Source organism: Aptenodytes patagonicus, chromosome 4 (assembly GCF_965638725.1).
Source record: "Aptenodytes patagonicus chromosome 4, bAptPat1.pri.cur, whole genome shotgun sequence".
In the NCBI taxonomy this organism is placed as follows: Eukaryota; Metazoa; Chordata; class Aves; order Sphenisciformes; family Spheniscidae; genus Aptenodytes; species Aptenodytes patagonicus.
The window spans coordinates 42337344-42355800 of NC_134952.1; the positions used below are offsets into that span (position 1 = coordinate 42337344).

Here is an 18457-nt window from a genome sequence, read left to right on the forward strand (position 1 = left end):
CCTGGATGAATTAATCGTTTCCTGCTGGAAAGGATACATTCACTTTTTTTCCCCTAGTCTAGGTTGGCAGTGACTGAAAGAGGTAGTTCTCGAAGCCCATCCTCGGGCCCCTCGCTGGAGAAGAGAGCACGTCAGTCACAGGCAGAAGTCAGGACAAACAAAGGGCTGTTTGTATAGCGTCTCACATCAGCCCTCCCTCTTCTCATCCCCGCTAGCTCTTGCTCTCTCTGGGTACATCTGAAAAGATACAGCTGCCAAGAAAGTGAAAGGGGGCGAAGCAGAAGAGAAAGGTATGTCTTGCTCCTGAACTTATCCTTGCGCACTTGTTCTGCTGATGCTACTTACAGAGTACAGAAATAGAAATAGGTATGGGAACATGCAGGAGGAGGTTTGGGAGATGCAGATACATTGCAGGCAAAAGATGCTATTCAAGTCAGATGCATGGATATGATCCAGCTAAAGATAATACTTTCACTATCTTGCTCTTCTTCGAAGTTGGATGCTACCTATTAACATCTGAAGTCATTAAACATACTATATTGCCTTCCAGTACTCAATATTATTGCACAGTTGGTGAATATGGAGAGAGGTGTGTTCACAATTGCTGTCTTTAAGAAAACTAAATGGGTTTTAACGAGAACTCCATTTCTGGAAAGAATCACGGTATTGATGGTAATTACAAAGCAGTAATTCACTGAATTCATCCTCCGTGGACTAGCTGCTGTCCTTACAATGCACCAACTGTTCAAGCAAAATAGATTTGAAGGATTTTTTTTTTTTCTTACTGGAAAAAATTTCTTCATAATAATATCAGTTATGCAGCTCTTGTGTAATGATTTCTTAGGAATGCACTAATAAACCTAACTATTATGCACTAACACACCTCAATATTAAATGCTTAGCTCAGCATTTTACAGGTGTTTCTGAAATGGAAACTTGACAAACAAATAAACAATAAAAGACATTTTATTTTGAACAGGTATTTTTAGCCCTTGAACTCAGTGCACATTAAGAAGCAAATATATATTAAATTTGCTTCACTTTAAGTGCAACTTGTTAACCCAGCACATGCCACTGGACAGATGGGAAAAGATCGTACACCAAAAGTGTACCAATTAATGTATTCCTTGTTTTCAACACTAGGCAACTGGAGACGCAGACCGCTTAATAACTCTGAAGGGTATATTTAATAGTTGATAGACCAAATTGTAAATATTTATCTTTACCAAACATGCAGGATCTCTAGAGGTGCTGAAATACACATTTTGTGCCATTTCTCAGTTTTTCCTATTTCTATCCCCTATTTCTAACACCTGAGCTCCTACTAATACCATGTGACCTTTAAAGGGCATCACTTCTCATGAAATACTACCCTGTTGTTCTTGGCCAAGGAGGCCGAAACGTGGGTTTTTCTCTTTGGTCTTTTCTGACTACCTCCGCATCTAGCAGCTCCAAAGATGATATGGTGCCAAATTGCCTGGCAGGATAATTCCAACACTCTCAGCTGAACAAGCAGGGATAGCACCGATTCCTGACTCACCATGCATATTCCCAAACTAACCATTTTCCTTCACACAAAACTCCAAATTATTTCAAAGCGCTTGTTATCCCAGCTGCACTTGTTCTCAAACCTTACTTACACCGTGTCAAAGTAACCAAAGCAATTCACTGAAATGAATGCAGGGAGCTCATTTTAAATATTTTTAGATGGCTTTACTCCTGCTAGAATTTGAAATGATATAATCTTGATAAAGCTCTTGATAGAGCATGATTGGCATTGCTGCTTTTTCAGAAGGTTTTATAAAATAAAGAAATGCAAGAGGATGCTTGCTGGCAATAAGTCTTTGAGTCACCTTAGTGATTGGATTTGTTCATCACATTTCCCCGATTTGTTTTACGAGAAAAGACTGTTTCCGTGGTATGCAAAAGCAGATAAGGTCTTTGACAGGTATTTTGAAATAAATATGCACGTACTAGCTCTGTTCTTTACCTAGGCGATCAGTGACATTCCATCATCTGTGCAACCATATTTAGGAAAAGAAGTTCCAGCAGTTTGTCAGAAAAAGATGCTGCATCTGAAATGTCTGCCGAGCTTATCAGCATTGATCCTGTGCAAGGGATCTGATGAAACACTTCAGGTCCTTGGCAGCCTTACATCTGCAAATAGGCACCTTTCTCTCACAGGAAAGGAATAACCTTCTGAAGAAAGGTCTTTTGACTAAAAGTTTCCTTTTGGTTATGATCTGCAAAAAACCCCAGAGGAAATATTTAAGCAGAAATAAAATTGTAATAAAATAAATACAATGTTTTTTCTGAATAATAACAGTGCTGAGCATTGGTAAGATGCATAACTGACCTGATAGTGAAGCTGTCTATCCGTAGCTCACCAGCATATTGACTTTGCTAATACTGATTTTGGCAGTTATCCATATAAGCGCTCTCGATGATGCCCTATAGCAATATCCTGTTCTATTCCAAGGCAAGTAGTGAGTTACCTTAAACTGTAGGTCACGATTTTTGAGTCCAGCAATTTGATGGTCTACAGAAAATCTGCCCCTTTTCAGGACAGAATGAGTTCCCACGAATTTTGAGCAGACAGGCAGCTGGCAACAGATTCAAATGAGCATACCAGCTGAACTCCAGGTAGGGGAAGATCACCCAAATTATTAGGAATAAAAAAATGTACACAAGAGCAAGATATGATGAACGCCTCATCCTCAGGAGAAGAACTCATAGAATAATCCAATCACAGGAAACAAAGGCATAAACCTCCTGCTTCCTAAATTTCTCTTTCATGGAAATTTTCTTCCATTAAATACTTAAATAATTAAGCTCAATTATTTGAACAGAAGAATGTTAAACTGTACTCCTTGACATTGGCATTTATCAAGGTATAGTATAAATAAACTTGTTCTCTTTAAGCATTAGACTTCTCTGAGCAGAACCCTCGTAACTGCAGTGTTTATACTCCTACAAAATAAAACCATTATTATAATAATATAGATTCTTTACTCAAGTCTAAAAAACAACATCAGGCAAAGTTAGAACAATGTTTACTTTATTTGAGAAGTAGTTTTGAGGTCTAAAACTAATAAAGACAGTATGTTATTCAATACTGCACTCTAAGGTAATGAAAAAATAGATCCCCAAGGCTCCATTACTAGTAGTTTATTGGAGTCTCCTACTCAAAAGTTCACATGCAAGTTCATGGAAACTAAAAGGAATCATTCAATGAATTTTGCTTCTATGACGGAAGTTCAAAAATACACAAGAGCTTATTTTCACTTCAGTCATGTTATTTAATATATTGGCCGCTTTTTAATATTTTATTTGGCTACTGGTGTTCAAAAACCAAGTTTGCGCAAAACCTTATGGAAAAATATAATCGAAGAGCGTCGAGGTGTAGTATTTTATCCCTAATATGAATCCAAATTCTCAGATTTTCTTAGCTAGAGTCTCTGGCATGTCATTCATCGGCTGAAGAAATGGAAGATCAGCAAGATAGCTATGGTGGTGATGTAACTACCCAGGAAAAATGACTACAAAGTACAGTAAATTTATACATTTAATAGCTTATTGTTTGTATTTTCAAGAGTGACCTCAAGAGTTTTACAGAATAACCCAAGTGGGACTATTGTCTTAGTGACTTCTACAGCTGGCACGCCTTACTTTTTTTTCTTATCTAGATAATAGCTTTGCCATCTTAACTTGGCATTTGACAGTCTTTGATCAGACACTGCTTTATTCCCAGTTATTTTGGGGTTAGTCTAGAGCACCCTATCCTGTGGCCCCACAAGAAAGACTAGAACTAGGCCATAATGTTGTAGTGTCAGGGGATCGACCCCGAAGTGTCAACAGGATGAAGGGCAGCAAAGTCTTCCTTGAGGCTACAAGTACAGTGAGGAGCACTCAGGGAGAGCTCGCTGGGCAGAGCTGAACATTACTTTAGGTTAGTTTTCAGAGCAGAATTCCTATTTAAATTCAGTAAGGTATCAGACCCCTTTCATTCAAGCATGAGGAAAGGTAAAGAACCCACTCTCTCTCCTAATACCAATAAAGTCTACGTTGAAGCATTGTTCAAAATGCTAATTTAAAAGTGAATGCAAGTTCAAAGGTCTTATCCAAAGCTTTGTGGCATGGTCACTCTCTGTGCAAAGCCCACAGAATAGCAGAGCTAGCGTTAAACAAGCTCATGCAGACGACGGAAAGCCTAGTCACCAACAGCAGAGTTTCGCAAGGGATAATTTATCCCGTCTTTTAAAAAGCAGCATCAGTTAAAACATAATGACCTCCTGCAGCAAGACTCCGCTAAGCAGTTTGCAGTACTAAAAAAAAAAAAGACTAAAAAAGAGAAAATTCTCAGCAATGCTGTATCATACCAGAGCCTGCAGTGTAGGAATCGCAGAGACCACCGTCCAGGACAGCACTGCAGAGAGCTTCAGCCTCCTCGGCTGTTTAATGCTTCAGTTTCTCGAGCAGTCCATAACAGAGGATTCAATCGGCAGACAGTTTTTCCACAACTTTGATGGGGAAAGATACTATTAATTTTATGTGAGTGACTCGTCTTTCAACAGGCAAAATGGCCAGGAGGGCAAGGAAACACACCCAGACATTTTCCCCTGGTTTGGTAGCAATCAATACTTTCACTTACACCACCGAGAGAACATGGCCAGCTCAAAGCAATTTTCTCAAGGTGAGAGGCCAAAGAAACAACAAAATTGCCAGCAACAGAAGCCTCAATTCCCGATGAAAGGATTCCCAAGGTTGTACAGAAAGTAATGAATATCAATTCTGCTGCAATATTATTTACCTCCTAGGAGAAAACACTCTCCAGCACAGAGGCTCAAACCTCCAAAAGTTCACGGGAAAGAAAAGAAAAATGCAAGCCAGAAAGCAAATTGGCAGAAGAGATCTGTTCAACAGCTATACCTGTGTCACGTACCTCATTTCTCTTTAGCACCCTGCTGCAGGAAGCTTCGCAAAAATGAAGATGGTCGCGGCCCTGCTTCTGCTGAGCAGCCTCCTGGGTACCCCCGCGGTGCCTTCCCGGCGTCCATCTTGTTACAAGAGGGCCCTCAAAGACCACAACTGTCACAACATCCCCGAAGGCACAGAGAACCTTCAACAAATTGATGATGGTCTGCAAGATCACTTTTGGGAAGGGAAGGGCTGCGAGGTGATCTGTTACTGCAACTTGAATGAATTGTTCTGCTGCCCAAAGTAAGACCACGCTCATTTCATACACACTTGTACAGTTCTATATGACCACCCATTATATTTCCATCATTTTACAGTTTCCACTGGAGGAATAAGCTATCATTTTAAAGAAATGCATCACTTCAGATGGTTTGAAATTATATCAAGATATAGCCAATTACCTGATACGTTGCCAGTTTTCAGTTTTTGTTTTTCAGGGGCTCACCTAGGACTTGCTTAGCATATTTTGTAAACTTGCATGTCCTATTACAGGGGACTTTAGCATTTAAATCACCTAACCTTTGAGTCTTCCATTTGATCTAAACTAAGTATGAGAACTACATCAAATCTTTATTCACAGCACTTTGCAATGAAGATGTCTGCAGGACCATAGACAAACTCATTTGATTTCTGTTCCGCGGTAAAGAACCTTATTGCTATTCTAAGGCGTATGCACATATGTCAGTTGAATAAATGATTCTGTAAAGACAGCTGTTTAAAGTAGGAAAGCACGCAGTGAGGAACAGAGGTTCACAAATGCCTGCAAGGGAGGGAAAAGATTTAGCCCAAGAATGTCAACACTCCTCTTGTTCGCTGGCACTGCTGACAAAGCTGAACAGTGAAGTTCTCAGAGAACGTGGGGTTTTTGTTGTTGTTTTACAGAAAGAATGTACATCCCAACAAAATTAATATTGAGTTAATAAACACCACCAGCCCATACTGGTTTGAAGTAATAAAATGTATTGAGGGGTATTACTTCATTCAGCTTTCCAGCAACATCTTTTCTTCAGGAAATCTAAATTAAAAGTATCAACACTTCAAAACTTACTAATACTTCAGGGACACTAAAATGTGATGGCATTACATAGGCAAGCAAAAATGACTTTTTAATGCGCCCCTCTTACCACCCAAGTTTCTCAAGTCCCCTAAAACCCGATAAAAGGCAACTTTTCAGCACTCCCATAGGGGACTAGATTTGAACCAAGTGGGAATGACTTCTAAAGCTAGAAACCTCACATTCAAACTGAGAGCAGGGTTTAAATATGTTTTTCATATTTCACTCTCCATAAAACCAGAAATGGTGTCCTCATCCTGAAGCACGCTTTGGGTTCCAGCTTCAACATCAGCGCTTTGAGCAGCCTAAGAAAGCCTCTTCCTTTGATACAAATGCATAAGGAGGTCTTCCTTCAACCATCTTGAGGTACTGAAGACCTGCTTTGAAGGTCTGCTCTCAGGACAAATTGCACTAAGCAGTATGCGTGCATCTGTGGAAGCTCTTTATTTTTCTAAAATTATGTATTTGGTAAGTTTACTTTCTAAAAGCTAAAATACCAGGGTGGAGTGCTGGCACTCTGGTCAGGCAATGAAAGTTTTGCCATCACTTCCAAACTAGGCCAGCAGAGGTAGAAATACAGTATCTTCACACAGACCTGCAGTTGCATTTACATTGCTGGGAGGGTATCCCACAAACACAGTAATTCCACATATACCCCACCAAAAGCTAACACCCCCCCCAACTGGAAATGAATGTCATGTTAAAGCTCTGATAAAGCAATAATCTGATTATTTAAATATCTGGTAATATCTTTCAGGGATATTTTCTTTGGACCAAAGATATCTTTTGTGATTCCCTGCAACAGCCAGTGATGGACATTAAGTCTGCCCGTGAAGACAACAGACATCATTCTACAATCATGTAATGATGCTTTCAAGGGGAAAAACAAAACCACCACCACCAACAAACTTCCTAACCACAAGACAGTGCCTCTTTTTACACTGTAGAAAAATTTCCTTTCTATACCTTTTTGGAATCTCAAATATGTAAGAAATTCTCTTTTCAAATGTGGTAGCTGCCTTAATTTCCATAATGGTGTAAAACACTGTACAAGCTCTTAATGCATCCTCATATGCAACCCCCAGCAAAAAGCCTAACTCGTGTTACTCAGCACAACATTCTCAACTAGTTTTGATGAAGAAACTCCAGGCTTAAGCCTTCATGTGGTTAAGAATGTGACTCTCGTAGCAACCTACTGCAAGTGCAGCTTTCTATTGCTTTACTGCCACCACACAGTTAAAGCTGTTTTAAGCTGAAGCTACTCAGTACCTGGCACTTCTGCAGACAGCCTCCCACGTTCTAGTTAGGCATCTTAAACAAAATACATGCACATACAAAAGGCAAACTTTCACCATTCATATTTGAAAATTCCACTGGGGAAAAAAGAGTCAAGACTCACATTAATAGTACTAAACCACACTTAGGTCTTAATTATGTCTAACTGGTCACCTGCATTAACTATGGAATCTCTATAACCTTAAATTGTTTAATCTTAACATTGAACTTTTAAAATACTAGAACAGTTACAGTAGCGTGTCTGTATATGTATCTTCAGAAAGACGTCTAAAGAGGATGGGACTGATGCAAGGTCTGTTAAGGCACCATAAAAATCCACACTCAAGCAGCTTTTTTAAGCAAGACTTGTTTGAAATACAGTACCTCAGAATTAAGTTAAAATGCCGGCTTTTTATTTTTAGGCTAGCCCTTTAGGGAAATACCTGGGGAAGTGAAGACAAAGAGGTATCTCAAAATATTAGAAAAAATCATCTTAATGTTTAAGAGGTATTGTGATCTAGGCTGTAGATACACAGTCACCTCTCAACATGTGCCAATACTGATTACAGTGCAAGAGAAAAACAGCCAATAATTTATGTCCCTTTGTAAGTTTAAGGAAAGCCACCTGGACAAGCCAAACTTACAGGCAGTAAGCCTGGCTTATTGCCTTACATATAAAAACTCTTTAGCTGTCAAGTCAGTCACATGGAGGGTACATAGTACTGAAGTAAATATTTAGGTTTTTTCCACTTAAAAGTGTACTGTTCATCTAATAACCTTACAATATTACACCATGAAAACTGCTACCACCAGTTTACCAAACTTATTTCACATGCAGTATGAAATATGACAATGACTGTTTTTCTTCCTCTGTCAGTAAACAAAGGCTGGCTAGTGGGGGAGGGGGGTAATTATACATAGCTAATAATAAATGTTTCAAGTAAATATGTGTGTACTATTTTTGCCAAGTAATTTTTAGGCTACTGACTGTTAAACAAACAGTTTGTGTCACCAGACTTTTTAAGCCTGGCTTGTGTAATTATTCCTGAGTCATTTGGGCTTCCTACCAAATCATCAATTAAGGGTAAAAAACCCCCATAAGTCTGGCAACCCACAGTCAAAATATCCAAAGTCAGTGCTCTGCTAAGAAAACATATGGTATCCGCTCTTGCGCAGAGTCCTCTATAAGCTTCTAGCAGTAACAAGGGCACGTAACTTCTGTTGGTTGTGCCATCTAGTTTCTACATGAATCATGTTGCATATGCCTGGTGTTCACAGCTTTCCAAAGCAGCAGCAGTAAAAAAAATTTAAGGCGGATGCAAATCTGGGAAGTAAAGTTAGCAGGTGGTTTTCGGTTACTTTCCTTCCACCACTCCTGGCTAAGGAAAATCCACAGTCCACTGGAGAAAAGTTTTGCACCTTTCCGCATGCAGCAGGACAGGATCACTTGGGTTACTACTTTAAGACTGACTTCCCCCAGAAACTTGCTTTTGTTTCTCTCCCCACTCTCCTTCCCTCCCAAAGGTTCTTCTACAGGTCCTGCCAGGCCTAGGTAAGAACATTCACCCCGGCCACCCACTCAGAGAAAAAGCCTTTCTCCTTCAGATGCCCTGTCCACGGCCAGGTTCCCTGGCTGTTTCTCCAACTAGTAATTTGAAGATGACAAGCTCAATTTGTACAAAGGATATTCAGCAAACAACTTTACAGTCACTGTAGTGAAATGGGCACTAAAACATCTCTTCAAAGGAACACCAATTTCAGCTGCCACTAGCTAGGTATCACTCACCATCCTGAACTTAGGCCAACACCACAGAACTTCATTGTGGAAATACATATGACACTGCAAGTGACAGAAATCAGGTCACTGAGAGCTACTGGGAAGGCAGCCAGTTTGAGGTTAGGGTTTATCATCATTCAGTTCTATGTGAGCGTCATGGGTCAAAAAAGCAAAAGAGCATCTTAGTTGCAGTGATGCCAGCAAATTAGTTTTCAAAAAAACTCACAAGATTAACATCAAGCAGATTAGACCATAGAAATACTGCTTTCTCATTTTTCCCAAATTAAGAAAAAGCTTTTAAACATCTGCTAAGGTTAAGGGTTGCAACAAATGCTAACTGAACAAGCTGAAGCTGTGTCCTCCTCTGCTTTAAGATGAGAACTCTTCTCCCTCTGCCTTTTCTTCAACCTATGTGCACAGCTTAAAGCAAAAAGAAATCATGGGCCAGCCTAAATGTGTGGTATATGGAATAACAGTTAAATGACGATACAAGAAGTCATTCATAATATTGTCTTCAACATCAGACTTTACTAAGATATTCAATGAAAAGCAAAAGCATTGCTGGATATTTTTCTCTTATGTGACCATAAGTTTTGGTTTGGATTCGGTTTTGGGTTGTGTTTTTTTTTTTTTTTTTAAAAACAGGCCTGAGCTAATGCATGCAATGAGAAAGAAATAGTATGCCTATTAGAGGATACCATATTGACCCAGCACAGACTCTGTCTTCCGTTCTCCAATTAAGTTCTTAGCCACATTCTATGCAGATGAATGGAGAAGTCAGCAGCTAAAGGATTTCTTACCGAGTGGAAGGATTTCTCAGCACAGTAAGCCGCAGCAGTCTTTTCATCTGTACTTACAGCTTTGAAATTCGGGAGCTGCATTTTTTTCCATTTTAATATAGGAGCAGGAAGGCCTTGGTGCTTAGAAGCACATATCCCAGCAATGACAAGATGAATAAACAAATCAGAAAAGCCCCCATCAATTCTTGTTTCCAAAGGGGAAAAAGAAAATGTTATTCAGCCATTTCTGCCCAGCTAACAACTGGAACTGTCATTGAAAGCCTTTTACCTTAGGAAAAAGAACATATTGCCAAGTCTGCTACAGTTTTTTTTTTAAAGGCATTGTATCATGAGAACTTGAAGTACATTCATAAATATATCCTTGGCACGTTTTAATTGAAAAATATTTTAATATTATTACATCATTAGTCAAAGCTTAACTATTAGGTACAAGTAACTCACTAAATAAGTTACAGACACACCCACTTGAGCAACAGTATCAGTGATATTTATTTAAAATACTTTTGCTGAGGAAATTTGTTTCATAAGAGATGGTTTTCAAACAAATCAGCAAGGTTATGAAAAATAAAACAGAGACAAACTCTCTGGGGAGAAAAAAAAAGTTACAAAGAAAGCTTTTGCATATCAACAAAACCCCTCAGTCTTTTGATTTGCGGCCTGAGTCTCAGTCCCAACCTTTTCCGTCTAATGAACCCCACTATCCAGCTTTAGATCTGGTTTGTTCTTGTCATTCTTCACCGAGTAGATGAAATATGTTAAGGTGTCCTTTTCATTCACTGGAATTGTCCTAAAATGGCAGCCAATTATCTATAAAGGAAGAACACAAGGAAATTAAATTACCACTCTTATATGCAGAAACTGAAGATTCAGATTTAAATCAACTACAGTAAAGTTTAAAAGATTGATCAAGAAGCTTCAAAAAGAAAAAGGAAAAGCTACCTCTCTTCAAAAGTCTTTAATAGTCATAATAGTAATAGTCATAAAAAAGTAAACAGGAATCATTTTACTGAGAACTAAATATACTTTCCAAAGTAAAAAGCCCAGAAATTTTACTTGGGGGGGGGGGGGGGGGGGGGAGTTCTCAAAACAAGCATGGGAGTATCATTACATTTGTATAGTTAAAACTTGACTATAAAGCAAGTAATGACTATAGAATATCAGAGCTCCAGTACAGAAATGAGAGGCTACTGCTCGTCACTCAGGTGGGGGGGGAAGAGCATGTGTCTATCAATTAATGTATAGAAACATCTAAGACAATACAAGAATCTTTGAGAATTATAATCGAACATTCAGCTCTTCAAAACAGAGCAATCAATGAAAATTCACCATGCTGTAACCACTAAAATATGACAATCTCTAAAGAGTTCTCGAATCACTTTTGTCATTCCAGAAGTCTTTCCCTTCATCAAAATGAACACCAGCTTTAAAAGAAAGCACTCAAAAATATTATACCTACCTAAGACTATTCTCTGGCTTTTTGCAGAATACTTTGGTAGGTTAAAATTAGCAAGAGGAAGTGAGAAAAATGGGACTGCTCATTTAACTACCACTATAAATGTTTAGCATAATTAGCAAGTTAGAAAGCTTTCTAAACCCCACCCCAACAAAAATTCACAGAGGAACAGTTTGACCAAGTCCTTTAAAGTAGACTTCTAAGTAACAGCTAGAGGAGCGTCTATTGTACGTTAGGACAGGTTACAAGGAACCACACGCACTGTAAACTAAGGAAGTTCTGCTGCTATGGCTCACAAATACCTGCAGGTCAAAACAAAGCACGTGACAGAAGCTTTGCCTATTCACATCAAGCAGCGTAAGAAGCATACGCTAGCGCAAATGTACATGAGATGTACCTAAAGCAGACCCTTAGAAATGCTAGTTTTGCAGAACAAAAACTGCTTGTACTTTTTCAAATCACAGTCCTGCTAATTCAAGAGCTAGCTGTACCTCAGCTCACATATGAGAAAACAGAAGACCGATTTTAAGTTCTTACTCATAGTGGCAGCAGCACTATTCTTTTACAGCTTGGCCTTGAGATCTCCCACACATTTAAGGACCTTGCCTTTAATCCACACAGATTAAGGGAGGGACCAACAAAATGTCTGTACCAAAGTACAAATGAGTGTATTGCTGCACAAAAGTGAAAAAACGGTTGCTCTATCTCCCTGCTAAGAGAAGATCACCAGTTCCCTCATGTATTTACATCAGCACACTGTAACTGCATCTTTGCAGTGCAGGATTCCTTTAAAATTACTCACATGCAGCTAAGATGCTCGCATACAGCTGTACTCACACACAGCTTCAGCACTTTTAGAAATATTGATAAGAAAAAAACTAATTTCATAAAGTTCCATTTTTCTGGTGACAGATCCCAGTGATTTTAATTAACGTAATTATCAATAGAAGCCTGTTTTTCAGATTTCCATACTTTACATACACACAGACACCTATGTTTGTATTAACTAGCTTTTCAAAGCGAAGTCTGAACCTTGCTAGAACTTCACTGCCACCTCTCAGTTTCTAGTTCTTTTCAGCGGGACACTTCAGGTGAAGGTGTGACTGATGCATGGACTATAAATCCATGATTCTGTGATATTCAGGGACACGCAGATCATCTTACTGTTCCAACTCAACATGTTGTGTTTTTAAGCAGCACACACTGCTTTCACAAGTTAAGAGTCCCTCCTCTGGAAAACTTTTGCTTTTGATTTACTTGGCTCAGGAGCTGTGGCCAATGAAGGAAGCTAGATAAGCAGTTCCCTTTTGTTCTCCTAAAACCCAGATTACATATGCTCTTTATGCAAGGATTGCATTGTATAGAAAACCACATGCCACAGCAAGTTGCATTTTCTATTACGGAACAAACACTCATACGTACTTCAACGAGCTGTGCTTTGTTAAGTCCCGGTCTGGTCTGTAGCTTGAAGTGTCTTTTGTACCTTCGAAGTGTGTTTACTTGTAACTGATATAAATCAACCTAGAAGAAAAGGGGGGGGGAAGGGGAGGAAAACAATCTAATATAACTGAAAAAGGAGTCAGTCATTAATAGTTTGCCTCTCAAAAAGATTTTGGAATCTCACATAAATGTAAACTGTCAGCTCAGCAGACCTAATTTTGACAAAAAACAAACTCCACCCCACACCTTCCAGCAGAAAGGAAAACAGCCCAGCTCGGTTTAAGAGCATTTTATTGTTACCGAGCATGGCTCTGCCTCCCTTTAGCTGTGGACAATATTTGGAACTCATTATTGTACTTCAATCAGTTCTGCGTTTTTGTTTGTTCCCCAGTTCAAGCATGATAACACAAAGCCCAGTAACAACTTCCATATAACATCTATGAAGATGCTGATTCAAAGGAGGCCCCCATATTGTGATTTCGGCCATCAAATTTTACAAAAGTTACACGCAAGATATAGCACATCTGCACCATGAGATAGCACGTATTAGAATCGGGAGAGAGTCTAGAGAACAAAGTTTTCTTGGCTTGAGGTGAGAGAAGAAAACAGCTGCTCTTGGTCTCCAATCATATCCCTGCTACATAAGCACAATGCAGGAGTTACGTGCACAGGCATAGTTGTCCAAAACTATTTTTCAGCATGAGTTGACATTTGAGAGAATTGCACAAGGTCCTCTTAGGGATACAAATACACAACTTTAACCCAGTACTCCCTCAGTTTTGAATCCCATGAACTCAGATCAGCAGTCACTTCTCCCAGCAACAGCTTACCCTCCCACCCTCCTTGACAATGTAAGAGAGCTTAATCAGATGACTGAGTGGGAAAGCAAGCTGAGAAAGCAGGCTGAATGAGAAATTCTGCTAGATCAGTTGCAATTACAGTAGCGTTCTCCAGACTCCCTGCATTAAACACTGGTTAAGACATTCACTTCTGCTTTAAATTAACTTAGCGGCCTCAACTATAGAATATTTAAACAACAACAGTGCTACTGCATACTTGGTAACCTTGCCAGACTTGATGTGATGCCGCCTTACATGATAGAGGCTGGCCATCCTTTGGTATTCTAAAGTTTACACGGCACAAATTCCACTTCCCAAGTCACAGTGGGGAACCCACACACTAGAGCATCACACAGAGGAGTAGCAGCAGCTTTCCACCAAGTCCCAGAAGCTACCAGTACTGCAAAAGCCTCTTCCCCTCCCGTAGGGATCACTTCTAACAGGTAGTGATGGTCATGACTGAGATGGAAACGGGAGGGCCTTACAAGTCTTCAGAAGAATGGTATCTTTTTTTTTCCTTAGTAAACTGGATAGCAATTGAAAATAATGAAGGTCAAGGGCCAACGGGCATCCAAGGCATACAGTAATCAAATGGGATGAACATACTGCCATTGTCCAAATGGCCAGCTGGAGCTTCTCAAAAATACTTCCCAGGCAGTTTTCTTTCCTGCAGTAGTACCATTAAAAAAAGCTTGTTTTCTTGTTCTAGAGATATCCATCAGTTGTGACATGTTTTATAATTCTTGCATGAGAAAACAAAACAGGCTTGCAGGAGAGCTGCAATTACCACTGTGCCAGAGAACTACCTGAAGTCACGCAGAACATTAGCTTTAGACAGAACTTTCAAAGAAGCAATCCCACATATTTAACAGACAACCAACACAGCCCAGCATCAAACTACTCCCAATCCCCTAAAATCCTCTTAGCCAGAGCCTTCAGACTGGAGCCACGTGCCTTTAGGCAAGGATTCTTGTGCAAAGTTTCATCACTTATGCTGCTGCTATCTGCAGATGCTGACCATAAGGATGCCATTAAATTAACACTTACGGAGCAATTTCTGAAGAATGCTTTAAAAAAATCCCTCTTAGAAGGGACCAAGTAGGCATGACAGCCTCTGCTCAAAATTAACACACTGAAGAGCACCTGCTAAGCTAGGCTGTAGCAAAAAATAATACAGAGCACATGTAGGAAAAGGAGCCTTAGGTACAGTCTCTCCCACTATACTATGCAAACGTTTGAAGGCTGCAGTTCACTTTTATAATGGGTGAGGTTTCACTGTTCTGCAATGGAGAAAACAAGTCGGAAAAGCACCATCCTTCTCCACTCCTTTCTAGCACAGCTCCCTAAACGTCTCTTCCTCCAACAAGGGGTAAAAACAAAGAGCTACCATCATCAAACTTTCCTAGTTAGACTAAGGCAGTGGAATAACTGCAAGAGCCAATCTGCAACACATTTAGCAGAGACGGAAAGGATCGGAGGGATGGGGCAGTGAAGCATTTATATCCCAAGCCCTATGTGCAATTCCCTGCAGCAGACAGAGTTTGCTGATATGTGGCAAAGCACCACTCTGGAAAGGAAGCACAAAGGAAAAAGTTGAAAATAGCGATTTTCTGAGAGAACCAGCAGGCACTTACAAATAACGTAAGAGAATCTTGTTCATTCTACTCCGCACAATTAATGCATAAAATACACCACAAAATTCAGTTAGCTTTTGTTATATTAAGGTGTTAATCAGGTCCCTTCCCCTTCCCACATGCCCCAAAATAAGGAGAGCTGCAAGGGTGGAAAAGTGGTATCCGTGCAGACTCGGTGGTTGTTAAGCACAAGCTTAATACAACAATTAAAAAACCCCCAACTATTTAGCTACCTCTGGAGTGTCGATGTCTTGCACTGGTGAGTCACCATCATCATCGCTGCCTTTCCTCTTTCTTCTGTTCCTCACACTCTGAATTAAGTTTTTGTGGAAGTCACAAATGTACAGATGTCTTGCCTAAAAGAATAATACTGCGTCTTTCAATCAAATCCACGTAAGTATCTCCCAGACTTATGATACAAACGTACATACAGAGACAACCCTCCAGCAACCACAGTCACATTAACTGAGTTCAGGAAGCTTTCCTACTGGATTCTTCTAAATAAAGAATGTGTTATGCTACAGATCACCGCCACCAGCTTGGCCCAGAGGACACCGAAGTGCTGCCACCGACTGATTCAGTAGTAACAGGCTACAGAGACACAGGAGTACAACCCTCCCTCCGGCCACTCATCGCAACTCGGGGATTGGGGAGCAAACAAACAAAAACCAAGCTTTCAGTTGTTCTCCGGAGGGCAAAAAGCCGGCTCTCGTTTCCCATCTATATCCCCCCCCCTTCTTGTTCTACTTCCACTACCTAGGCGAGGTCAAGCAACACGCTTTTTTTTTTTCCCCTTTCTGTTTTTAAAAGTTTCCCTTTGTACGGATCTGCACGTTTTGGGAGAACTCTTAGGCACGTACCAAGCCCGATTTTCAGAGCTGCGTGCTTTAATGGCAATGGAAGCACGGAGCTGCGTTTAGGGACCACGCCTGCAGGGCGAGGAACCCCCGGGCCGGGGTAGGGGGTTGTGGGGGGGCCCCTCGGGGCGCACGAAGCTCCGGCCGAGGCGCGAGGCACTCACGCCGGCTGCCGCGCATTTTAAGCCGCTTTGCCCCGGCTCCAGGAAACCCTCCCGCGGGGCCGGGCAAGGGCCCCTCCGACCCGCGGGGCCGTGTCCTTCCGCAGAAAGGCGCCCGAAGGCGGCCCCCCCCGCTCCGCCGGGGGGTCCGCTCCCCCTGCCCGGCCGTGCCGAGCCGCGCTGCGCGGCGCCTGATGGCTGCCGGGCGGAAGATACAGTGGCAAGGGGAGACGTGCAACATTGCAACACGAGGCGGAGCAGCCCAGCGCTGCCCTCGCCAGGAACAGACACAAACTAGCGCGCCGGGAGCCATGCAGGCTCCGCTCCGGGGAGGAGGAGCGCCTGCCGGCCGCGCTTCTTCCCCCTCCAGCTACACGGGGGGACACGCAGCCGGGGCCCCTGGCACTTGGGGGGCGGGAGGGGACCCCAGAAACAGGCATGAGGGGCGGGAGCTTCCCCCCCCACCCTCTGCCGCAGAGGGAGAGCACTTTCAGGCCGTGCTCCCGCAGCGCCAGCCAAACTCCACCGCGCTACGGAAAAAGGCGGGGAAGGGGGAAACAACACTTTCCCGCCACCAAAAAAAACCCCTAAACTTTATTAAAAGCCCCCAAACCAACCAAGCCATTGCAGCGACCGGCCCGCGCGGAGCGCCGCTGGGGCCGGCCGCGCCGCCGCTGCCCGGGCACGCACCGCCGGGACCCGCCGGCCGCTTTTGTCTGCCTGCCCCGCCGGCGGCGTGGGGGGCGGCGGTGGTCCCGTGTGTGTCCTCCCCTCCCCGGACTTACGCTCTTGTCCAGCTCGATCTTCACCTTCTTCTGCGAGATGCTCTTCTGGATCCGCTTGCTGAAGCTGGCGTTGCCGGCGGCGCGGCCGCACCGCTCCCCCTCCTCCCGCAGGCAGCACAGCTGCCCGGCCCCGGGGCCGCCCGCACCCCCGGCGCCCGTCGAGCCCGCGGCGGCGGCGGCGGGAGCCAGCCCCGGCGGCGCTGGCGGCGGCGGCACCTCCACGGCGGAGCCCGCGTTGCCCACCACCGCGGCGGCGGCGGGGTCCGCCCCGCGCTGGGTCACCTCCTCGGGGGCGAAGCCGTTCATGCCCGGCGCCACCTCCGCCGCCGGCGGGAAGCCCGGGGGAGGGCGGCGGGATCTCGCCCCGCACCAAACTTCCCCGGCGAGACGCCGCGGCCCGGCGCTCCCCCGCTCCCTGCCTGCCTCCCCTCAGCGGCGGCACCGGGACGCAAGCCCGCCCTCAAGGGCGGCCAGCCCGCGCCGCGGGAAGGACTCTCCCCGCCGGCTGCCGCTGCCCGAGCCCCGCGGCTACCGGAGCGGCGGCGGCGCCCCGCGGGTCGCCCCACTTCCTCCTTCCCCCCCTGTCATGTGGAGACTCTTCAGCTGTTTCCTATGTAACAACAGCAACCTGCCCGCCGCCCCGCCCCGCCGCGCATGCCGGCTCCCCCGCCGCGGGGCGCCACGGGAAATGCAGTTCTCACCGCCGCCGCTCCCTCCGCGGCCGGCGCGGCTGGAGAACTACAGCTCCCGAGGTGCAGCGCGGCGGCGGCGGGAGCGCGGGCGGGGGGCTCGGCGTTCCGCCTTGCGGCGCTCGGGCCGGCGTATGCCGTCCCGCGGTGGCGGCGGGGAGAGCCGTTACTCTTGTCCGCTGCGGCGGCGGCGGGGAAGGGCCGCCCTGCGCTGCGCTCCCTTTCCCCCGCCGCCAGGAGACCGGGCCCGCCCTGCGGGAGCGGCGGCAGCGGCTCAGCCCACTTTTAAAAGGCCCCGTTCTCCCCCCGACCCTTCCCCCCTTGTCGCTCCTCCCCGGCGGCGCGGCCGTTGGGATTTGAAAGGCGGCCGTGCGGCGGCGGCCGAACCCGGCCCCGCCGGGGCGGAGGCGGGAAGGCGAGAAACGCGCGGGGCAGAAGGGGGAGGCCGGGCGGCGGCTCCCTCAGGGGCAGAGATCGCTGCTGCCGCTCGCCCGGCCAAGGGCGTAAACGTGCTTCAACCAGAAGAGGTTGAGGCGCCCACGCTTCCTCTTCCCTGTCCTCCGGCTGCGCCGCTCGCTTCGGCGTTAACTACCACCACCCCCACCCCCCCTTTACTTTTTCCAGCGCTAAGGTTTCGGCCTAAGCCGCACTCCTCGGGCTCCTTGCCTAGGATTTTCTACGAGTTTGTTTTTTTTTTTCTTGTGTCTTCCGTCTCG

The 18457-nt window shown here is 44.2% G+C and overlaps 2 protein-coding genes across 2 annotated transcripts; one reads left to right on the forward strand and one right to left on the reverse strand.

Annotated features, from left to right (window-relative positions):
- The first annotated feature begins 216 nt into the window (after window positions 1–216).
- Window positions 217–8242, forward strand: SCRG1 (stimulator of chondrogenesis 1). The gene is made up of 3 exons (XM_076337617.1): window positions 217–290; window positions 4958–5220; window positions 6789–8242. Exons 2-3 carry the CDS (start codon window positions 4985–4987, stop codon window positions 6841–6843), a joined length of 291 nt encoding a protein of 96 aa, XP_076193732.1. The 5' UTR covers window positions 217–290; window positions 4958–4984; the 3' UTR covers window positions 6844–8242.
- A 2010-nt stretch (window positions 8243–10252) lies between these two features.
- On the reverse strand, window positions 10253–17608 carry SAP30 (Sin3A associated protein 30). Its single transcript, XM_076337618.1, has 4 exons — window positions 17053–17608; window positions 15483–15605; window positions 12759–12857; window positions 10253–10690 (listed from the first exon to the last, which is right to left on the reverse strand). The coding sequence occupies exons 1-4, from the start codon at window positions 17356–17358 to the stop codon at window positions 10568–10570; spliced, it is 651 nt and encodes a 216-aa protein (XP_076193733.1). The 5' UTR covers window positions 17359–17608; the 3' UTR covers window positions 10253–10567.
- Between the last annotated feature and the right edge of the window lie 849 nt (window positions 17609–18457).